Here is a 24,456-nt window from a genome sequence, read left to right on the forward strand (position 1 = left end):
GTCTGTACTGGATGCCAGGGGAGATGTGGAGGAAGGCGTGGCCACAGCCCCGGCCCGGCCAGCTGCAGGCACCCCCGGGCAGCACGCCCTGGCAGGGAGCTGCACGGACCGGGACGTCCCCTGGCATGGCACCCGTAAATCCCAATTTTGATAGATGACTGTATTTAGTATTCATTAACACATTTTTAAGGAAAAAAAGTAAAAAAGATTTTTTTTTCTTATTTGCCAATTGGCAATTCCTCTCAAGGTTAAACTTGAAGAAATATCTTGCACATTTTTGTATTATTAATTATAATTTTTATCTTCAGAGTATTTCTTTTGCATTTTGTATGTTTAGTGTTATCACAGACCCCCTCAAAAAAAAATCCCAAAAAAACCCGTGACCTAGATTGTGGCATTTCTTGACTTTTATGTGTCCTAGTTTTGTTCCAAGACTCTGCCTCACACCCACATTATTAAGTTCAAGTTGATAACATTCTCAGCCAGTTAGCTACTTAAGCACTAATTGCTATTTCTCAAATTTTCTGATAATGTAGAGTACCTCTCTTTAAATCTCAAGGTTGTTGGCTTGGAAAAAATGAAAATAAAGCCATGTGTCTTTACGAGAAAAAGATTCATTTTTCCTTTGTCCAAACTTGGAAAGGAGCTTACCTCTTGTTGCTATTTTGTTATCAATTATTTGTATTCCTGCAATCTCTCTCCTTCCCCCAGATCTTTAAGTCATGACCTAGAATTTTAAGAATTTCATGGAACTTAAAAAAAGAGAAAGGGCAACAGTGTTGGTGAGCAAAGGTATGATTTTATTATATATGCAGATTCTCAGCATCATGCCTGCAGTGCCAGAGCTCAAGTGTGAAACATTCATTCATGCAGTGTCTGTTTATAACTCTTTGAGGTTAGTCTTCACTTAAAAAATAATCTAAGTAATGGTGACTGGGCACTTAAGTGCCCACCTCGGATTAGGCCATTCCTCTGTTGGGTTTCCACCTCCCGGCAGGTCAGCACTAAGCCTCATTGTTTTAGACTCTGCATGGAGGCTGCCTCCTTCCTGTATGGCTGCTGGTGTGTCCTGGCATCCCTGGGGTGTCCCCCCCAGGTTACCACTGGGGTAACCACGGTGTTGGGCCTGATGCTAATCCCTGTCACCTGGGCAGGCCCACCCAGGGAGTGTATGCAGAAGAGGAACTTGTCAGTTGGCTCTTGGGAGCTGTGCCAAAGAAAAGCAAGTAAAACATGATCCCTGCTTGTGGTAGGGGTGAATGTGCTACCACTGCATTTTACTCAGCTCTGTGCATAATAGATAACTGTCCCTCTGCTGGGCCTATACCAAGCTTCAATGGCTGGACTCAGCTCCTACTCGCTGCAGTGTGTAACATCTGCAACTGTCCAGGGCCATATCAAGTAAGTTTCCAAGCCTGCAGTGTAGCATCTTTTATGTTTATACTGTTGTTATGGTTTTAAAGATAATTTTTAAATCTGTATGTGAGAAGCAGAATATAAGATAATAGATTTAGGCAGAGCATGATTTTGATTTCCATCAGCATCCATGTTGATAAACTAATTTATTAGCAAGGAAGATTATGTCATCACTTTCTTTGGAAGCCATTAAAAGTTGCATGGATTTTTTTTTCCTTTAGAATTGGCAAAAATAAAGAGAAAGGATTAAATTACCTGAAGCATAAGTTCTCTATAAACTTGTAGTAGACTAGAAAAGCCTTTACATTTTCCTGTCAGTGGGGTGTTTAGTAATAGTTTCTTAAGAGACCTCTCTGCTAAATGTGTATCTGTTTCATGCATGTTTTGCAGGATTTAATTTTTTCAGTATTTTCTATTTCCATACAGTTATTTATAGAACTGAATTCACTTTATTTTCTGTGTTATCATTAGATTAAAATACTCTCCCAGTTTATAAAATGGTTACAAAGAAACAATCTGAAAAAAGTCCACAATTCACATTATTTCTAGGGTCACAGCATTTACCTATAATATAAGGGCCTCAATATTCAGATTATCAGTTTATTATTTGCCTTAAATTAAAATTTGAATGCTAATTAAAATTCTTTCTCATAGTGTTCCATCTTTTAGGCCTTATCAAAGTGATTTCTCTCAGCTTTGCCCACAGTAATGTGTTCAATGGCACTGAACATTGAATATTTTTAGTGCTAGTGAATTTGGGGGAAATGTGCAGTCCCACAGCTCCCTCTGGTGGGGAGAAGCCAGAGCCCACCAAGGCTTCCTTGATGCTTCTCTGCCTCTTACGACAACGGGACCCACTGCCTGTTCCATTGGGAAGAGTTTCTCCAGGTCACCTGTGTGTGGGAGCCCTACTTTAACATGTTGACTGCCACTCTAGAAAAAAAAATTTTTTCCTTAGGGCCACAGTGTTTTATTACAAAAATAGAAGAAAAACTTCAAAAACAAAATGATCCTTTCTAATTTAATGAAAAAAAAATTTTTTTTTTATTGTTTTCTGTGGGTGAGTTATCTGCAACTTGAAAAATAATTCTCGTGGCTCCCAAGGTGAAGAGACATGTGAGTTGCATATGTTTCACAACTCCCATGGCAGTTAGTGTGTTGAGGGACGGATGTTGGGCTGAGGTTCCTGGGTGTGTCTGAGGTGCCAGGGCGTGGCAGGGTGGGATTTCAGGTGGAGCATTTCAGGTGGAGGCAGCCCCTGGGACTGGGCTGGGTGGTGCGGGGCCCTGGGGTGCTGCTTGGGGTGGGGCGCCAGGCTGAAACAGGGAAGGAAGTGACGTGAGGGAGGGAGACCTGGTGTCCACTAGAGACCCGGCAGGGAGCTTGGACCTTCACATTGACACCTGCAGAGAGCAAACTGCATCTGGCTGTGGGTGGATGGGAAGATGGAAATAACCTATTGATTAAAGGCGAACCACATGGGGAAAGGTACACACAGGATTTGATTGAATAAGCCCACAAGACTTTGGAAAAACATTATCATAATGTTTCTCTTATTTTCCAACTTGGGAGCTGGATTACTTTGGGGGAGTGACTTAAAATAGTTTTATCTAAAAAATATTTTAAGCAGATTACTGCCTTGGAGTAAGAACTAATGAAAGCATTTTAGGCTGATTTTTCTGAAAGAGGATAAGAAACCAGCACTTGCTACTGCTCACAGCTTTGCTGTGTGCCTTCCCTCCCTCCATTAGAGGTTCTCGGCTCTCATCAGGGAGAAATGTCTGGGGCTTTTATAAGATTTAAGAAGCCTTGGAAATGTTTAAGGTTTTTTTTTTTTTTCCCCTTGCTGCCAAAAATTTGTCAGCACTCAATTTTGTTAGAACATTTATACTGGATCAGTGAAGTCAGATGGTTTGTTTGCTTTTTGATGGCTTTAGGGGAAGAGTTTTAAATTGTTTATAATAAGACTGCACTTAGGGCTTTCTTGAGTTATTCTTGTGTTGAATGATAGTTCTTTAGAAAGTATTTTGTGAAGGATTCTTCTTAATTCATTTTTTTTTCTTACAAGCTAATGTGCAAAGTGGATTTTCATAGATCAGAAAATATCTACAGTTTTATTTCTTTGCAAAAGTTGTTCAATCAGTAATATTCCCTGTGCATCTCTTCTGTAATCGTCATTCTGCTAGCTTTGGATTGCAGTTGACTTAGGCCTTTGGTTCTATCAATCAACTTCATAGCAAAGGTTGAAATTCAAATTAGAATACTGGAGCCTAGAATTGTGCCAGAATCCATCGTGGGCTCAAATAATGTTTTAATATCAGGACTTGTCTAGCAAATGAGCACAGACCTCTGGAGACAGTTCTATGTTAGATGCTGTGTCCGCAGGCAGTCTCAGGCTGATGAACCATGTGCTGGACGTAGGGTGGACCTTATCCGTGACATGGACCTTACCCACAGGGGTCGGGATTTTCCACTCAAGAATCCTTAGGCTGGAAGTCCAGTATGAAAACTGCAGTCCCGGCTTGGCCATAGGGAGAAAGGCATTTCCACATCACTTCCTGTACATCCAGGCCAACTCCTGCCTCTCCAACCCCAGCTACTGTCCTTTGGCCGGGGTACACTGCAGCACTTGGGCACAGTTCTCCCATGCTTCACGCAGACCTCATCATCTCCCTCCTCTGCAGTCTCAAGGTCACAAGGCCAGTGATGGTCACAGGGAGGAACATGGAGGTCCATCAGGTAAGGGGCCATGGCGGGTCAGCCTACTCACGCCAACCCCACATGGCTTAGAAGAGGCAGGATGAATCCAGAAGTCTAGAAATAGAATGGATCGTATAATATATGAAGGTCATGGATTGGGGAGCTTATTTTTTCTTTTTTAACATATTTGGATTCCTCTCTCCCTTTGGATTTGAAAAGATAAGAGTGGCCTCATTTTTAGAAATAAGCTCTTAAACTTTCAACTTTTTCCCAACCCCTCCCCCCCATGCAGATGGTCCCCTACTCACTCACAATAGTTCAACTTAAGATTTTTCAACTTTGTGATGGTGCAAAAGCGGTACACACTCAGTAGAAACCATACTTCAAATTTTGAATTTTGGTATTTTTCCTGGGCTAGTGCTGTGCGGTATGATAATTTCTCACATGCCAGGCAACAGCAAAGAGCCATTCTGTTCTTCACTGTTGGTACACTATTCAGTGAATGGCATGAGATATTCGACACTTCATTATGAAATAGGTTTGTGTTGGATGATTCTGCCCAGCTGTAGGCTAAGTGTTCTGAGCACATTTCAGGCAGGCTAGGCTAAGCCATGAAGTTCAGTAGATTAGGTGTATTAAACGCATTTTCAATTTAGGATATTTCCAATTTATGATGGTTTTATCCAGACGTGCCCGTCTTAAGTTGAGGCTCATCTGTACATAGTTGCTAAAGCTCTTGGAAGATACCCACATATTTGATGGAGAGCTACTATGCAGAGATTCCTAGCATGGACCACCTGAAGCTCAGGATCAGGGGTTGAGAGAGAAAATGACAGTTTGGGGAAGAAGATGAAGATTTGCAGCCATGCTTTTGTGCATGCTTTAGCGATTTACTGTTTCTCGCTTTAATATTAAATGTTTAAATGCAAGAAATAACAGTGATGATAAATATAGCATTTCAGCGAAACAATCCACATTATTAAATTTCATTCATTAAAGAAATGTATACTTCTAATTAACATATATACATTCTTTTAAGAATCTGGTTGTATGTCTCCTAGAACAGAGGAGAGCTTCGTGTCTCCCTCAGGGACAGCAGCCCTGTGGGTGTTCCGGCCATGTGTGTTATGTCCCCTCCCGTGCAGCGGTGGCGATATTCCTGCCCCAATGTCAAGCTTCATGGCGTGGACGGAGCTCCCAGTGGGGCCTCACTGCACAGTTTTCCATGACCCCATGACACTGACTGCAGCCTTCCCACCACTTTCCCAGCAGCTTCGGCATTCAGGAAATGGCCCTGCAGATGTCTGATTGTGGCTGAGCTCAAGGAATTGGACTTGTGGAATTTTTGGCTGAGTTCCACAGTCACCCATTGACTGTGACCCATCCCTTGAAATCGTTCCCCTTCATTGAATGCTTGGTGAGCTCTGGCTCCAGATGCCTTAATTATTTGCAGTCTTGCTTGGAAACTGAAATCTCATGGCACCAGATGACAGAAGGAAACAGCTGATCCAGTATGGTGTCCAGAGCACAGCTTTCTCTGCTGCCACTTCAGCCAGGGGTGCGGACGCCAGCCAGTCTGTGCTGGTGCCTGGAGGCTTAGCCTGGGAAGGATACTGGGATCCCATCCAGCCTCATTTTGCTGCCTTTTGTCATTTGTAGGATACATATGGCAGACCCTACCTCATGCTCGGAGTCATGTTGTACTGTTGGTTAGCGCATCATCCATTCTCCAGCTTTCATTGAATTCAAAGTTTGTTCCAAACACTGGAATGAGTGAAACAATATCCTTGCCTTTGAAGAACGGACAGCATAGAGGTGGGGAATGGGTACAGCTCTCCACTTGCTGGGTTCATTCCTTAGAAAGCAGAACAATCCATGCGTGGGGGAACCCCAGTGCCCTGGCAACCTTTTTGTGTGTGCTTCTGTCCACTGTGAAGCTCTGTAACTATATTATTTTAAATTTGAAAAATTAGTCAAGATTTTGATTTAAACATAGGGATTTTATGTTGGCCATCGAAACAAGTGTAATATGGCCTTCGATAATGGAATTTTGATGACTGCTTATTCTAAGCATATTTTGTGTTAACTTCAGCTTTTGTTTTTGGTAATTGTATTATCGCCCCAATTTGGAAACTTCATACTATTTCAACTTCAGCTGTCTTGGGTGCTCTGTGTACATTTGAATTTCTGAATTAGATATGAAGGGAGCTATATATTCTAGTGATTGATTTCCTGAATTGTGAACTTGTTTCCACAAGCATTGTAAGAGACAGAGAAATAATTGGGCATTATAAAATAACCTTTTCTCCTCACATTTTATGGAGTTTTTAAAAGTATATGCTTACTGTAGATAATATGTTAAGCAAAAATACTTAAGTTGCTCCATGCATGAAACTCTATTTCATGCCTAATTTAGAATGGCTAATTTCAAGCCAAGATTGTTCTCTATGTTGTATTCTTTCATCTGTGTAGACAATGGCATTTTATTCTTCCTTCTCAAATTCTGAATTTCATCACTTGAAGACACAGCAGTAATCATTTCCATTGTTGGTATATAAACTTTATTTTTTTGATTAGGACAATACATTGCACTGATGTTCAAGAATGAAACCACAAGATGCAATTGCATCAAAACTTTTTGTGTCATGTTTTCACAGACTTTTCTTTTCACTCCTCCATTTTAAACTATCATGCTGTGATACACAGTGCTCCTGGTTTTCATCTTGGCCCGGCATGAAGCATGTGGCCGCCATGTTTTTCTGTACCTTGCCATTAGCACACCCTGGGAAACAGATGACCAGGGGTCCTGTTACTCCCTGGCGTTAACTGTGCACATCATGCCTGGAGGTCCAGCAGAAGATGGTGGTCGCTACTGTAGTGTTGCCAGTTGCAGCTGCAAAGTCTGGCTTGGAAACTCCTGGCTCCAGTAACCTTTGCACAACTTGTCCAGCTCTTTGCTCTTCCTAGAACCCCTGTGGAAATGGCTAAAAGCTCGGAGGAATAACTTGGCCCCCATACAGCTCATGCTGTTTGCCAGCTAATTGTATAGCTATTTGAATGCTTATCCTGTCTATTTGCTCTGCTCTGGTTCCCATAATAACCCTGGGCGGGGTGCGGGGTATTAGATTATTCATGTGCACTTTTGTCTGGACAAACGATTAGGAAAGTTAAAAAAAAATGTGGGGAGTGGCAAGAACCATGTCAATGGAGGAGTCACTTCCTTCTTAGCTACTTCATTTCAAAACTCTTGGGATAGAGGGATTGCTTAAGTGTTCTGGTGACATTTGGGAAGGAATGTGTTCTTGCGGTAAAAGCAAGGACTGGGAATTCGGATTTCTGTATTCCGTTCCCAGGAGCACAAAGGGTCACCCAGTGACATGTGACAAGTCAGCTAAGCATTGGAATCTTCATTTCCCTATCTGTGAAATGGACATAAAAGGGTCGCTACGTCGGGCTAACATAATGTTGGTGAATTGTTTAATGTTCTGCTGGGAAACAGCTTGTTCTAGTGACCTAAAAAAACAGGCACTGCAGTGCAGTCTGACCTCACTTCTATTTCTGGCTTTAGTGCTGACTCAGTGAGAAACTTGCAGAAATCAGTTAATCAGCTCTGGTCCTCAGTGCATTCCATGACTACATTGAGAATTATAAAATCTTATCATTGCTGGTCTCAGCCATACCGCCAATATTAATTAAGTACTAAAAACACTACACCAAATGTGTTAGAAAGCGTTTGCACTGACACACCTTTCTCATTTCCTTCCTATCTCATGTTGGGTTACCCGGGGAATCACAATTCCATATTTATTTATTTTCTTAGCTGGCCGTTTGAAGTTCAGTCTGATTATATTTTGAGGAGGATTTTCCTGCATCTGAAAACTAGGTGCCCCAGTTCGATGACCTTGTGTAAGGGACCTCACTGTTGTGTTTTCTGCAGTCGTATCCTTTTGCCATTTCTGCAAGTTAAGGATGAACGTATTTAAGTAGCTCTTCATCTGAACAAGTCTTTGCTGGGAATGATTTTCGTCCCCCACCTTCACAGGGCCTCAGGCAGAAGGAGCCACAGTCCCTCTGGAGTCCCGTGCAGAGGCCCTCAGCGGATCAGCACCTGCTCCTGCTGGGCGGCTCTCTGGGTGCTGCCGGCCCAGAGGGGCTTGCCAGTCTGTAGGGCTTAATTTTCTTTAATCCATTCACTATTTTATCCTGGCCCGTAGAGTTTGAAATAATCTCTCCCACATTTATTCAAACATTGTTCTTAGACTCCTGACTTACACTTCCCAGTAAACGTACAGCTCCATGGAGGCCTGGGGGGCGGAGCCCCGAGTTCACAGCCTCACTTCTGCACCTGCAGAGATGCATGGGGGGGGCATGTAATTCACCAGTGGGTTCCAGGCCAGCTGAACGGTCTGGAAAGAAGGATGACTTTGAAAGCTCTTGTTTTGCTTCATTTCAATTATGAGATGGTGAAAAACTTTTAAGTAACTCCCAGTAATGTGCTATTTCGGGGGTAAATGTTTATGTTATATAATGTATAGCTTGTCAGTTTGTTTTTACTTTGAACTAATACAACTTTGAGAAAAGCACTGAACACTGAGTACTCCTGCCTATAATCTCCAAAGGGCTTTCTGTTTTTAAATCAGCTAACAGCGATGACTTAATCCACCCAGTTTGTATTGTAAGACAGCATTCAAGTCCACAGACTGTAAAGCAAACAAGTTTTCTTGATTTTTTAATCTTGATTACAGGCGTTCTTGTGTAGGCAATCTAAATACGGCTGTCTTCTAAAATACCACTTGCTCCTTTATGCTTGTAGAACAACTACTATTTCCAGGATGCAGTGGTAGTGCCACATTCCTCCAGGTGTCACCCGTGTGTCCCCTGGTTGGGCTGCTGTGCTCACAGGGGCTGGCTCCCCCTCTCCCCGTGCTCCTGCCAGTCCGTATGTCTGGGTGCTCTGCTGCTCCACCGTGTTTATTTCGCGTTCATCCTTCAAGGGCACAAAGTCTCAGCACTGTGACTGTGGAGCACAAGAGAGCTCCACTAACTGAGTGAGATTATAATCAAGACCATGAAAAAAAATCCCACTCTCTGTTATTTACCCAACAAGTGATGTGGCATTTAGTGTATATAAAGCGATGTCACAGATGTCATGTACAAATATTTTCTGCCCTCAAGAGCTTAAAACAGAGGAGAGAAAAGGCACCTGAAGTAGGACTTAGTGTCTGTTTTCAGACACTCACATAGACTTGTGCAATGTTGGATGATGCTTAGAAAGGTAGGTATTTTAGTCAGGGCTCTCCAGAGAAACAGCACCAGGTAGAGAGATAGATGGTAGATAGATAGATGAGAAAGGATTTATCATGGGAACTGGCTCATGTGATTATGGGGCTAAGGAGTCCCTTATCTGCCATCTACAAGCTTGAGAACCAGGGAAGCCAGTGGCAAAGCTCAGTCCAAGTCTGAAGGCCTGAGGACCAGGGCCTGCAGTGTAACCAGGGGCCTGCAGTGTAACCCTCAGCCCAGAGCCAGGGGTCTGGGAACTTGAGGGCATTGGTGCAGATCCCTGAATCCAAAGGCTGGAGAGCCTGAAGTTCTGATGTTCCAGGGCAGAGGAAGATGGAGGTCCCAGTTCCAGAAAAGAAAGAGAATTCACCTTTCCTCTGCCTTTTTGTTCTATCTGGGCCCTCAACCAACTGGATGGCCCCTACCCACACTGGGTGAGGGTGGGTCTTCCCTACCCAGCGCACTGATCCACATACCAGTCTCTTCCAGAAACACCCTCACGAATGCACCCAGAAACCAGCCTCACCAGCTCTCTGGAGAGCCCGTAACGTGTCAAGTTGACCCTACAATTGCCCATCACGGTTGACCACCAATTGGTTTCCTCTATCTCTGTCATCCTGCCTTCTGCCTGACTTACTGCGTTCCTTTTCTGCAGGGAGAAAGAGGTCTCCCCGGGTTACAAGGTGTCATTGGGTTTCCTGGAATGCAAGGACCTGAGGGGCCGCAGGGACCACCAGGACAAAAGGTACACCTGACTGTGGCATTGGAGGGTGGGGATGGGTTTAAGATTACCTACATTCTTGTGGTAAGCAGCGATCACAATGGCATTTCTGTTCTATCCCAGGGTGACACTGGAGAGCCAGGACTACCTGGAACAAAAGGGACAAGAGTGAGTGCACTGAGTACATCGTCACAACTGGTGATAACGTGATGGGATCTGCTGGCTGCCAGAGTCGGGGGCACTCCACACATTCCAGGGGGGCTCCCTTCCTGCCCCTTTCCCTCTGTCTCTTCTCCTCTGCTCCTCCTGCAGGGGGCACAAGGCCTTAAGTGAGCGTCACCTGTCACCTCCCGGCCTCTGGTCCTCACGACTGGTGCTGTGCACAAGATGAGCTCCTTCCTACTTGCCTTTCTGTAAACTTGTTTTCTCCCATTTGTTCTTCAAGAGTCTCTTGTGGACATGTTTTCGTTTGGGGGAGGGGCAATTAATGACGCGGCCACAAGGCATTAAAGCGTGAGCGCTTCGTTTAACGCGGAGCGTCCTGTCGTCTGCAGCGCTAACCTCGGTCTTCCTTCTCTTCGCTCTCTTCACTCTCTTTGCTGCTCCTATTCCTGGAAAATGCAAAATGAAGACCTTTGTAAGAAAATTTTGACGGTAGAAAAATAGAAAGACATCGTAAAATGTAAACATTTTAATTTTCTTATCGTGACATAGTTAGAAGGGAAGTGCAGCGTAGCCTGCGTGTGCCTTGTCGCACCCGCGGACCCTCGGGGCGGAGGCTGGAGGGAGCACATCTGTGACTGTCTGGGCAGAGTAAACTGCAGCGACGCTGTGTAGAATAGAGAAGATATGGATTTCAACTAGAAATAACTGTTGATTTTTTTCCCCCAACCAATTGATTTATCCCATAAATTCTTCCCAAATGTTGGCATTTTAATGTTAGTTATATACTCTTTTTTAAAACTAGATATTACAAAAGGTGAAACGAGGGCAGAGCTGTTTTGTGCATGTGCAGCCGTGATTTTAGAAGGGATTAGCAGTCAGCTTTTGCTGTAGGATTGTTGCCGCAGACCTGGGCGCTGTGCCCTCAGCCTCTTCTGCAGAGGGCTCTATCTGCTTAGTGTGCATGTTCTGCATGCCAGAAATTAGGGTACGACTCCATTAACCAGGGGGGTGCAGTAGGAGGAAACGAGGTTTCCCAGCTCTCCACTGAAACTCTTTTATTCCGTCCTCACAGGGACCCCCAGGAGCATCCGGTTACCCTGGAAACCCAGGGCTTCCTGTATGTATATAAAATGCACTCTGCTTCTTTTATGAAATATTTTGCCAGCATGGATGGCAAACTATATTGGTTAATTTTTCACTTTCTTAATTGCAGGGAATTCCTGGCCAAGATGGCCCACCAGGTCCCCCAGGCATCCCGGGATGCAACGGCACAAAGGTAACTTCAGATGGGGAGATCCTCCCCACTGCGCATGTTTGTGGGGCTTTGCATGTTAACAGGTCAGGTGAAGTTACTCTGTAGAATAGCATGGTTTTATCTGACACAATTGCAAAGTGACTTGTCTTAAAGCTCGCTTTATTTGATAAGGGCATAAAGCTTTCCTATATTTAATGTATAGGAAAGTGCTTTTCTTTTTTGTAGACTTTTATCCTAAAATTGCTTTTAAGCACTAAAGTTATTACCTATAATAAATTACTAAATCAAATTAGAAAGTGCTATTATGAATCATGGCCCCTATTAATAATGCTATCAAGTATGTTTCTTCTTTCATGAGGTAGCACCCAGTAACACAGCTTGGAACAAACTGTTTTTAGGAAATGATTTTTAACTCACAAATGAAGTTTCTGTGAAGGGTAGGGCAGAGTAGCTCATGGCGGTGTCTGAGTTTTGCCATGTAACCAACTCTCTGCTGTTTCCCTCAGGGGGAGAGAGGGCCACTGGGACCTCCTGGTTTACCTGGATTCGCTGGAAATCCTGTGAGTATAGGGTTAAGTCAGAATTGCTTTTTTTGGTCATAATTTCTCTCTTCTCATTCCATTTCATTTTCTTTTTTTCTTTTTCGTACTTATATCTTAATGCTAATGATATTTTGAGAAAACAAACACTAATACCAAAACTTTCTTTTTCAGGGACCACCGGGGTTGCCAGGAATGAAGGTACATTTCATTTATTTTATTCTGTTGGATTCATTACAGGGAATCTTTTTAAAACAGATACCATTAAAACAAATTTACTGTAAATCACTTTAGCTGATTGCTTATCAATGTATTTTCCTAAACTCTATTACGTTAAAAGAATGTGTACGTAATATACACAAACTTACATGTGTACACATAGGAAACACTGAAACCGTGTGGTGGTAAATGTTGCCTTCACTGTGAACCAGGGAGCGAAGACAGAACCTCTCCCAAATTTCAGAGACACGAACCTGTGAAAGTCTTTCTCAGGCAGGGTATCACTGCCTCAGGGCTGCGTCACTGTCATCAAGCTGACCTCGGACTATGCACTCCCCACGATGTGCACACTGCGTCTTATACAGGCCAGGGAGCCAGGCAGCCCTATAAAAGGGAGCCTTAGAATGTTCCAGAAGCTACAGTAGAGACAATCACTTATCTGAATGAGGTTGAGAGTGCGTGTGTTCCTGTGTTTAAGAAATGGGATCCTCATAATAGCTGGTGTATTAGAGTTCTCTAGAGAAATAGAACCAGTAGGGTGCGTGTCGGGGGAGAGGGCGGAGAGACTTGATTTTAAAGAATGGGTTCATGTGACTGTGGGGACCGGCAAGTCCGACCCCGGGGGTAGGGCAGGCCTGCAGGGTGGAGCAGGTTGTGCTGCTCAGTCTGAAGCCCTCGCAGGCGGAATTCTCTCTTCTTCTGGAGAAGTCAGTCTTTTTTTCTCTTAAAACCTTCAACTGATAGGTTGAGACCCACCAGCATTATGGAGGGTCATGTGTTTTATTCAAAGGTCACTGATTGAAATGTTAATCTCATTTAGAAAAAGACCTTCACGGCAATATCTGGGCTGGTGTTTCATCAAATAATGTGCCCTAGCCACGTTGACAGATAAACTTTACCATCACGCCTGGTTTTATGAAAACACTCATCTTGAGTCTTTTCTCAAAAGTTAATCCTTATTTGGTGAGAACAGCCTATGGTCACGCTGTCTTTCAACCAGAGCCTGGGCCCCTTGTCCAGAGTGGGGACAGTCACATGCACAATGTTGTGGACACTTCTGTTTGGCCATCTCCACGTTCAGCCCTGGTCGTTAGACAGTGGTAACGGGTGGGAGATACGGCCGCGCTGTTTACTTCCAGCTCAGACGGAGTCTCACGTCCACGCCAGTAGTGTGGGCCTATGGTGCACTGGGTTTTAAGATTCTTTACATGGATATCAATATTTACAACTTCCTCCTCTTTTTTCATCCTCCAGGGGGACCCAGGTGAAATACTTGGCCACGTGCCTGGGACCCTGCTGAAAGGTGAAAGAGGATTTCCTGGACCTCCTGGAGCGCCCGTAAGCATTCGCTAAGTGATTCTAAGTGCTGAGTGCTGAGTCACCCCCTGGTTTGCATTTTAATTCCTTTCTTTCTCTATAAATTATAGGGTTCCCCAGGATTGCCAGGGCTACAAGGTCCCGTCGGCCCTCCAGGATTTACTGGACCACCAGTAAGTTTTGGGTGACATCTCTCTGAGGCAGTCGTTTAAAGAACCACCGTTCTGAGGTGTGAAACTAAATAATGATTTAATAAAAACTTACACAGTGGTGGTCCCTCTTAGTTTGGATATGGCAGAATCAGCCTCTTTCTGAAAAGTAAATGGTCGGCACCTGCAGTCCACCTGTCCTCAGAGCTATGGGAACAGGATGGTTATGCCAAGACGTCACGGAGCAGATAGCATGGTCATTCCTGTAGGGGCCGGCTGGGTGCCAGTGACGTCCGCAGCCTGAGGGAGCGAGTCCAGAGGCAGGCTCTGCCCTGGGCGACTTCACCACGGGGCGGGGAGACGTGTCTGTAGAAATACAGTCCTGCCAGTGGGCGCTGCGTCTGCGAGGGGCTGTGGCCCAGACCAGGCAGCAGCACAGGTGGCATTTGATTTGATATAAAGACTTTTACAAATGAGCACCCGGAGATTGACTGCAGAGGAGACTCTGACATTCTCAGTAGAAGGGGAGGCATCGTCTCCTCCCGACGACCACATCTCTGAGAGCACAAGAGAGTTATCCTGACATTTGCCGAGCACCACGTTTACTAGGAATGGTAATGTGCCTGAGCGTGTCATCCTCTCGCCGCCTGACTGAGGGTCTTCTTGAGAGATTTTCAGGCTTGTATTTTTAATTTACTTGTTTTTTTCCCCTTTGGATTGTAAAATCCAAAAATTCTTCCCCTAGTCATTTGTGTAAATGTAGCCTCTTTTCGTTCTTGTACATAAAAGGACTCACTTTTATAAGTAAAGAATGACTATTTTTTTTCTATTTAAAATGACTATAAAGAGCATTCTGAAAGTTTGTTCCAAACCTGGGAAGTGTTTTTATTTCACTACAATCTACTAACTCGAAGAGTCAGCAACTTTTTAAGATGAACAGTTATCTGTAAAGTGGACAGAGGCGATTCCCAACTGGAAACTCCAGGCTCCTAAGAGAGCTTGGTGGGTGGCTTCACGCTTCATCTTAACACTGTGTCCTGGTGTGTGTTAGGTTGTTGGAGTCCACAGGGCAACGCCTAAGATCTTTAGATATTTCCATCACTGTTAATAAGGTCCTGGAACAATTTCTGGTTATTTTCAATCTACAGCCCAGGAAAAATATTTAACAAATAATTGCCATGTTAATCACGGAATCCTAAGATACCTTCAGCACAAGGAAGGGTTTAAAGCTCACTAGGGTTGTGGATCATATTTAACTAAAATGCTCTCTCTTACAGGGCCCCCCGGGTCCTCCTGGCCCCCCAGGTGAAAAGGTAAAGAAAGGATTTTTCACTTATTGTTCTTTTGCTTTATAGTTTAAGACGATCATGAAATTGCCATAGCTCATTCTTTCAGTGTCCGTAAAACGTTTTGGAAAATTTATTATCTTTATCTGTCTGTATATGTGAGCATCTACCTATTATCTATCTGTCGTCTGTTTCTGTCTATCCATCATCTTCCATCTGTTGATCTTTCCTTCCATTCATCCCTTAGTCATTACTTTGCAATCACTCATATTTCCCTTAGTTTTCTAAAGCCAGAGTTTAAAAACCTTAAAATAAAAAGGTCTTTATAGAATGCTTTTGTCAATAATACTTTAAAAACTTTTCCATAGACATCGACTACAGTGTGATCGTAACTTTCTAGAAAATTTTATGATAGTTACGGGACAAAGGTGGTTCTTGGAATCTACCATGTTATCCCATTTTACACGAGGTTTGTGGGATGACTTTGGACAAAGCAGACAACTCTAATAATGAACGCTGAATTTTTAATCCACAGGGACAAATGGGCTTAAGTTTTCAAGGACCGAAAGGTGACAAGGTGAGTACACATTGCTTTGGAGTATTTTCGGGTTTAAAGTCACCGTTGTGAGCCTGACAGAGTTTCCATCTCTGGATCAACTTTTGGACCCTTATAACCATAGTTAGTTACCCTTCTCTTCTCTGCATGTTCGTGAGTTTAATAGTGTTTTTCTTAAAATGTCAGGGTGGTTGAATTTATTCTAGCTCATTGAGGAAGCTAGAATCAGTGCTCTACATGTGCTCTGACAAGCAGAGAAGACGGTGAGGCTAATTCCAGTTATCTATACACAGAGTTTAATGGAAATATTCATCAGTGATAAAGTCAGACAGCGAATTTATCAGAGTCAGACTTAGGACTCCGGAGCACCAGCCACTGCAGCCGCCTGCTGAAGGCCCAGCTTCTTCACCCGGGGTGTGGCAGGTGGTGTAGGCAATCAGGACCGGGGACACCAAAGGCAGCCAGGCCTGGGGGGATCTCCACGCACAGTTGGCCTGCTCTGCACCCCAGGGTTTGGCCCAGTCTTTTCATAAACTTTACAATAAGTGCTCCTGAAATTTATGTAATAATTTTTAGACCTCACTCACTATGCTGGATTTCACTTTACTTCAGTGTCCCCAGCAGTTAGGATGCCTAAGAAGAAAATTCTTGATGGTTCTTTTATTTGGGGGTTACCTAAAATGCCTCCTTTCTTCCCAAGCTCTATCATGCAGTTTGCATGCCATTCCTCCCCGCCATGGTACACCAGACACATACACCATACGTGTGCATGCAAGTACAGATGTATCCTGTGGCTGCTCAGATTCCATTGTTCTTACTGAGATAGCGGCTGCCTGTCCTTCCCTGACCCCGGGAAGTGAAATTCTCCTCCTGGCTTTAGCTACTTGTTGTACTAGCTTCCTATTGAGACTTGATTTTCTGCTGAGGCAAGGATGATTAGAATAGAATAGAGTATGATTGCATTTTTAAAATAAATGTTTTATTGTAGGCTTTTACCCCTTCTATGTTTTTTTTCCTTCTCTGTTTAATTATTCTTATGCCTAATAAATTCAAAATTTTTCATCACCAGGGTGACCAAGGGGTCAGTGGGCCTCCAGGAGTACCAGGACAAGCTCAAGTTCAAGAAAAAGGAGACTTTGCCACCAAGGGAGAGAAGGTAGGAGTGGGCTTCACCCAGTGAATGCTGCCTTTCGGATTTTGGACAAATCCCAAGGGGCAAAGAAAAACCAGGTCCACATTCAGCTTTTCCAGCTACATTCAATCCTTACCTGGAAAACAGATTGACAGACCAACCATTCCATAAATATGAGCACCTCTGGAAGCAGAGGCAGCTGGAACTGGGTTGGCCCAAGACTGATCTGAGGCTGACTCACTAATTAGAGCTTCTTAAGTGCACCCCAGGCTGGGGTGGGCTGGGTCAGCCAAGGGGCCCAAGCTGAGGGGCAGAGAGGGTGGTGGCCAGTCCCATAACCCAGTCAGTGCTGCCAGTGGATTCTGGAGACCGGTGTGAATTTCTTTGTTACTATATCAGAAAAAGGTTTTTTTTTTTTTTTCTGTTACATATTCAATGTAGCATATAAAAATTGATATAGCCATTAGATATAATGGCTGTCTCTCCCTCTCTCTCTCTTTCTCTCTTTGTCTCTCATTTCTTTTAGGGTCAAAAAGGTGAACCTGGATTTCAGGTAAGTACTCAATTTCTATCTATGATCGTTATTTTTACAGTAAAGACTATAAAGTATTCAATTTAAGTCGCAAGCTTATTTTACCTTACATTTAATATTTATCTAATTTAATAGTTTACTTGAATACACTGATGAAACTAATTCTCTCTCTTTCTGTTCTTTTCAGGGAATGCCAGGAATTGGAGAGAAAGGTGAACCCGGAAAACCAGGGCCTCGAGTGAGTGCTTTCCAAAGTCCTTTAATTCTTCATTGCTAAGTAGTTTTCCTGTCAGTCCTAAAATCGCGGGTGCATGGAAACATAAGCACAGAAAAGGCTCGTGGGGCTGCTCTGGAGCCTCGCTGAGCTCCTGTCATTTCACCCCCGCCCCGCACCGGCTCTTTACTGTTCAAGAGCCCAGAACCAAGGCTGCAGGGGCCAGCTGTGGGAAAGGGTCACAAGGGCCAGCTGCCAGCTGGGTCGTCCCCGAGAGCCGCCTGTCCTGCTTGGTCTAGAGCAGTCAGCTGGTTTGCCTTTGCTGCTGTTCACACACCAGCTCTGAGACCCCGCCCAGACTGTTCACACAGCGAGCCTGGGATGCCAGGATGCTTCCATTGCAGGAATGGTGGGGACCTGAGACCCACCAGCTGCCAGCTGCCTGAGACAGTTCTGGTTTCTACCTGGAAATAACATATGGGAACCTCTATTAAAAGGAGTCATTTGCATATTAGCTACCAAATACTCACTTGCCAATAAGCAAACTTCTCTGATGTTAGCTTTCCTACCAAAATATGATATCTTAAAAGATTTTTAGCTAATCAGACCTCATTCTTTAAAAATTAAGAACTTCTCTTCCAATGTAACTTTTTTTATAGTTATTCATTATATATTACTTACTGAAGAATTGTCAGTTTACATAGAGGCCTTATTTACCTTGCTTGTGATTCTGTAAGAGAGACAACATATTAACTTTTATCTGCATCAGAGCTTTGGAGTCATTTCATAGTTATTATTATTTATAAATACTAACATTTAATTCGGTATTTTATAGGGAAAGCCTGGCAAAGATGGTGAAAAAGGAGAAAGAGGGAGTCCCGTAAGTATTTCTGCACAGTTTTCAAAAGTGGTCCCACTGTTCCTTCCCCAACTGACGACTGCTGCCGCCTCCTCTCTCATTTCAGGGTTTTCCTGGTGATTCGGGGTACCCAGGGCTCCCCGGCCGGCAGGGTCCTCAGGTAAATGATGATGTTTTCAGTTTTTACCTTCGATTTGTAGTTCAACCTAGAAGTTAGTTCATTTTTTCCTAGAGTAAAGGACTTTGTACTCAAAGAAAAAAAATTATTTATGCTCCTTGTAAGTAAAACACAACTTGATGGTTTTCCTCGTGTTCATGAAATTTTTAAAGAAAAAAATATAAATATTCCCACTCATTCAAGTTTTTATTTTCTTCTCTTATAGTAGATTACTTTTTTCCTGATTATAAAACAACAGAAAATGCAGAAAGGTATAATGAAGAAAAGAAAGCTTAACTAATATTTCTATTACCCACTCAGAAATGGTCAGAGTTAACATTGATCCTATGTGCACACACGTGCATGCATGTTTAAAAAAGTGGTATGGAACTATATACATACTTAATGATATAAGGGGGATATATTTCATTCAATGTCCATAAATATAATTATGCATAGGAACATTTTTTAACATCTGTGCCATTTATTGCATGGTATTTAAGTCCTTTCCAAATTTTTATGATTACAAGCATTTTTGGTCACTTGTCTGGCTGTTTCCTCATCATAAATTCCTAAGAGTGCAATTTGGGGTCCATATTTGGACTCCTTTTTTGAAACTTTTGCCACCAAATTGTCCCCAAAGCAGGCCAGGCCAGTGCCCTTTCATCTGGGGAACTGGTTGTTATCCAGCTTTAAAAAATATTCTTCAATCTGACAGCAGAAAAAAATTCATTATTGCTTCATTTTTCTCTCTTAAGCATGAGACTAGGTAATAATAAGTCTCTACTAAAATAAGGGATAATTTTGAACTGTTCATCACTAACAGTAAGTGAAAAACTAGAGAAAGGGCCTCAGGGTTTATTTTTTAAAGCCAAGGACAAAAGAGAGAAATCCTTGACTGTACTTTTTTGAGAAAGTAAAATCCTGTATATTTTAAATGGTAAATATGTTTAGAACATAGTAGCTAAGATGTTTATAAGTCCTCTAGATATTTCTAAAATCTCCTCTTATATTCACTTAAGAAAAATAAAAACATTCAATTCTAGTATAATGCCTTAATTTAAAATGAAAAAATGTACATTCGTGACATAAGATGCATATCTTAGGACTTTCAAAATTATTATGATGATGTTTATATAAGAACATTAAATTTAAAAGGGCTAATTTCTTTGGGCTTTTCATCTAATATGGATTAAATTAAGCCTCAAAGTGATCAGAATTTTTAATAGGGGATTTTACATTATGACTTCCATTGCAAATTTAAAGCAATCTTACACCTAAAATCCTCATATAAAATGATTTCTTTAAGAAAATATGTTCAGAAATCATGCTTTCATATCATTTTGTTTAATTTCTTTTTTTATTTCATTGAAAACCCACAGTTTACTAATTCAACTTATAAATGATTCTATTAAAGTTCCCAGAGGGAGCATGAAATCAATAGGATGAATTTGTAATGTGAATAATTAGCCTCCAATTTATGTTTCGTAGAAATCTTAATTTCCACAAGTCATGCTTATGCAAAGCAAAATGAAATGTATTTATTTTTGTTGTGATAGTCAAAGAGCACATTAAGCTAATCACAAGGAGAGATACTAAGGAGAGAAATAATTTTAATGTGCTGTAAGCACAATCTCTATTTCACCAGAAAAAAGAGTTTAACCCTGCTTTTTGCAAGAGATTCTTCATAGTAAAAATATGCAAGGAAATTTATTTTTTCTTTTGTAGGGAGAAAAAGGTGAAGCAGGTCCTCCGGGCCCACCTGGAATTGTGAGTAGCAGTGCTGTGTGCTGGTCTGGGAGAGCGTGGGACCAGGGAGGGCAGGAGACAGAGCACGTGGCTGCACAGGGCAGGGCCCTGCCGCAGCCTCTAGAATGGCATTTCTGTGTAAAGTGGGTGCATGCTACTTAAAATAATTTTGTAATTTGCATTGCATGGAGTTTGGTATTTACTACTTTTATTATATTTTGATAATTTCTACACATCCTTAAGCCACTGAAAATCAAAAGGTTTGCACATGGATAAGAACATTAGCAACATATTTGAAACCTTTTTTTAAAAATCACCCATTAAAGAAAAGTTTAATAAGAGCAGAAGGTCATCCATAATTTGATTATCTTAGTAAAACAATTTTTATTTTTTGCAAATAACCTTTTTACTCCTTGTCCATGTGCCTATTTTTATATACTTACAACCACGCTATGTGACATTTGTTAAAAATGAACATTCTTCACGTTTGCAAGTTATCTTCACATTGATCATTTTCTTTTCTTTTTTTTTTTTTTAAGAGACAGGGTCTTGCTCTGTCACCCAGGCTGGAGTGCAGTGGTGCAATCATAGCTCACTGCAGCCTTGAACTCCCAGCGAGCCTCCCACCTCAGCTTCCTAAGTTCTGGAATTATAGTCATGAGCCACTGCACCCGGCCAACATGATCATTTTCAATATCCTATCAGAAAGTTGTAGTATAATTGCTTTAGCCATTTTGCCTCAAATCTTTTTTGAAATAATGAAAATGTTACCATTTTCTGGTTTGCTGCCATCCTTCCTAGTGGCAGAGAATGTGTTTGTACCAGCCATTTTGGGGGGTGACATAATTTTTCCTTAGGCTACATTCCCAGGAACAGGATTATTGGATCAAAGTGTTGAACCTTCTTAATGCTTTTAATACTTCAATGTATATTTATGATTCCATATTCCACATTTGTGATCCATTGGCCGTGGTGGAGTATCCTGTTTGCACCGGAACTTCATCAGCACATTTTGCTTATTTTTTTATTTATATTAAAGGTTTCTACTTTATTCGTTTTTCTAATTGGCATAAAATTATATATATTTATGATACAGAGCATGATGTTTTGGTATATGTATACACTGTGGAATGGCTAAATCAAGCTATTTAATATCAGCACATTTTAATAATTTCCATTAATTTGATACAGAGGGATTATATTTTAAAGGTAATATGCAATAGTTGACTTTGCCACTTCCTTGAATTTGGGGAATTTAGAGTCGGGGAGAATGAGCGTTCTCCTTTCTAACGAGGCCCACAGCACCCTCTTCTTGGCCTGTATCTCTGTGACCTTAAGGAAGTGCCCACTTGTGGTCATAAAAAAACAAACCAAAAAAAAAGCAAAACATCTTCCAACAAAGAAATTCGAGTGCTCTTGTTACATATTGCCTGGGGAAATTTAAGGGTGTTGCTTTGATAATACCCTGTAAAGTAAAATATTCGTTTTATGGCTTTTGTGTCCATTTAGAAATTCCAAACCTACACCTCAGATTGAGAACTGCCTGGCAAAGTTCCCTGCAAAGAAATGGTCACATGATGTCATTTGACATGATTTCGGGACCTCTCCCCTTCTTCTCCCTCCTCCGCCTTCTCCTCCCTCACCCTGTCCCCCACCACTGCTACTTCTTTACTTTCGTATTTCTTGAGATAATGACAGATGTGTTCACCTCTTCACCCACATTGCTGTACTATACAGCACCAGCCACTACCCCCGCACAAGGTATTCTCTTCTGCTTCATCCAGGTTATTGGCACAGGACCTTTGGGAGAGAAAGGAGAGCGGGGCTACCCAGGAGCTCCGGGGCTAAGAGGAGAGCCAGGCCCAAAAGGTAGCTTTCTTCCCTGTTTCCTCCCTCTCTCTGTCCCTCCCTCCCTCACTCCTTTTTCTCCTTTCTTTCTCTCTCTCTCTCTCCACCTGCCTCCCCACCCCTCCCCACCCCTTTCTCTTTTTTTTCCATACTCATCTGTAGTTTGAAAGCACCTGCACGCCTGGCAGGACTGTCTGGTGACCGGCTCTTCTCCTGGTTCCTATTTCATTGTCACATGGGGCACCCTGGAGCCCTCCTCCTCTGTAGCTTCCAGGACACAGCAGCATTTCCAGAGCATGCTCGGGTGGTTTCCTGTTCTGTTTTCTGTGTTCCCCTTGAGCGTGGTTACTCATGAGCACACCAAGCAAGACTTTTAGCAGAGGAATAAAAATATATATAAAAGGGTGAACTATTCCCAGTTTGTCCAACTCTCTCTTTCTCTTTTAAGGTTTCCCAGGACTTCAAGGCCAGCCAGGCCCTCCAGGTGAGAATCCCTAACTGACTTTTTGGTAGACTATTGGTACACCTCTGTGTGGTTTGTATTCTGACCATGTTTGTCATGTACATTAGATATTTGCACAAAGTAGCTGGCAATATTATTACATTTTTTTTTTTATTATGAGAGCAAAATGGTCCCAGTGATGTGTTCAGTTTGTATTTCGTAAGTTTCAGATCAGCACTTTGTCAGTGCACATGCACACCGTGGACGGGAGCCCTTCTTTCTCTCCTGGGGAGAGAACTGCTCTGCCTGGCTCCCATCTCACCCTGCTGGCCTGTCCTTCCACAGTCCCTTGACTCTAGCCCGGCACATTCTTCCTTCCTCAGCCCCTTCACTCCGCTTGCCCACTGTCTGGGATGTCACTCACCTGCAGAGAGACTCCAGGATGGAACCCCTTCCAACCACTGTGACCAACCCAGTCTTGCTTTTCCATGAATTGTGGCATCACCCAGCATAGAATTACTCTATAGTTGTTTCATATGTGCTAGTTGCATTTCCTAGTGGGCTGTGCATTACAGAGCCGGGGAGTTGTCTTCACACGTATGTACAAATGCATGTGTGTACACACTTGTGTGTATGTACTTGTGGTATTCTCCCAGGTGCCAGAGCAGATGTATTAAATAATAAGCGTCTGATAGAAGAAACTTGCACATTGCATAGAATTGACACACAAGTGAGTGCTCAGAGCCCTTAAGATTTTTACTTTGTTTGTTTTGAATTTTTAAATTTTTTTTTATCCTTCCTGTTTATTGTTTCATGTATTTCCTTTCTGATAGTTTCAAGTTCTCCCAGAGCCCCGTTTTTCTTTTTTGGGGATCAGATAACAGCCCCACACAGCCCCTTACCTACCTTCATCTGCTCCTACTTTCTATCCTTTCTATAAAAACTTTTGGATCTAACCTTAATATCATTTTTTTTCTCTTTCCAACCATTTCCTTCTCTTTGATTTGAGGCAACATATGACTTCATGTCTTCCCTTATCCAATGCTCTATTTAGTAGACAGTAAATAACCATTTATCTACACTGTATTGATATCAACTCATACTTTTGATAAAAAAGCCATTGAAATTGTCCTGGCTGGGGGATTTATCAGTGTCCCCCTCCCAAAACCACCATCCTCTTCCTGTCCTGGGCTCCTGTGTGTGACCCTCCCTGGGTGTGCGCCCCTCCCTCCTCTGACCCTGGCCTGGGCTGGCCCCGCTGGGCAGTGGCTGCTCTTCTTCCATGGAGCTGCTTCCTCCCTCCCTCACCCTGATGGGGGCGATAAGTATTTGGCAGCCACCACGTGGACCCTCAGTTCTTTTGCTGCCTTGAACACGTACTCGTGGTTTTCTCACCAGCGGCTCAAGTGAGATGTCCTAGGGTCTGCTCCCCTTCCCTCAAGACCTCCCTCCCCTCTCCTCTCTGTTCTTTGTCCCTGCCAAGTCTTCCCACATCAGTTTTCCTCATCCGGGCTGTTTTTCATACTGTCCCTCTTCCCAGCTCCATGTGGGGTCCCAATGCCAGCTCTTCCCTGCAGAACCACAGAGCATTTTTGTGTGTGGCCTCCTGAACGTAACTCCCTTAAGCATCATGTCAGATACCTTCTCGGCTGCCACAGGGCCATATCGTCTTCCCCCTTAGAAATCGACAGTGGCTGAACTTGACTGCACATACTCAGACCCTTGCACAGAACCATCCTATTTGTCCTGACTTTACGTTTTTGCCATTTCCTCTAGACTTCCAGCCCAATTGCCACGTCCACTTGTGCTTTTCTTAATGACATTTTTGTGCCTTTTTTCTGCTAGCAGAAATGGAATGCACCCTCCACAGCCTTTTCTCTCATGCATTGTGAATGCTATCTGCACCGAAAGAAATTC

General features: G+C 42.8%; 1 protein-coding gene across 1 annotated transcript in view; it reads left to right on the forward strand.

The window, feature by feature from the left end:
• COL4A1 (collagen type IV alpha 1 chain) overlaps positions 1–24,456 on the forward strand; it is a 147,366-nt gene that overhangs the window by 77,253 nt on the left and 45,657 nt on the right. Inside the window, exons 3-20 of the mRNA XM_045567351.1 lie at positions 10,055–10,144; positions 10,244–10,288; positions 11,358–11,402; positions 11,499–11,561; positions 12,047–12,100; positions 12,254–12,280; positions 13,553–13,636; positions 13,726–13,788; positions 15,042–15,077; positions 15,586–15,627; positions 16,676–16,762; positions 17,265–17,291; positions 17,458–17,508; positions 18,320–18,364; positions 18,450–18,503; positions 20,229–20,270; positions 22,034–22,118; positions 22,546–22,581. Of these exons, the coding sequence (XP_045423307.1) occupies positions 10,055–10,144; positions 10,244–10,288; positions 11,358–11,402; positions 11,499–11,561; positions 12,047–12,100; positions 12,254–12,280; positions 13,553–13,636; positions 13,726–13,788; positions 15,042–15,077; positions 15,586–15,627; positions 16,676–16,762; positions 17,265–17,291; positions 17,458–17,508; positions 18,320–18,364; positions 18,450–18,503; positions 20,229–20,270; positions 22,034–22,118; positions 22,546–22,581 (976 nt within the window). The remainder of the gene's footprint in view (positions 1–10,054; positions 10,145–10,243; positions 10,289–11,357; positions 11,403–11,498; positions 11,562–12,046; positions 12,101–12,253; positions 12,281–13,552; positions 13,637–13,725; positions 13,789–15,041; positions 15,078–15,585; positions 15,628–16,675; positions 16,763–17,264; positions 17,292–17,457; positions 17,509–18,319; positions 18,365–18,449; positions 18,504–20,228; positions 20,271–22,033; positions 22,119–22,545; positions 22,582–24,456) is intronic.

This window comes from Lemur catta, chromosome 13 (assembly GCF_020740605.2).
Source record: "Lemur catta isolate mLemCat1 chromosome 13, mLemCat1.pri, whole genome shotgun sequence".
Classification (NCBI taxonomy): domain Eukaryota; kingdom Metazoa; phylum Chordata; class Mammalia; order Primates; family Lemuridae; genus Lemur; species Lemur catta.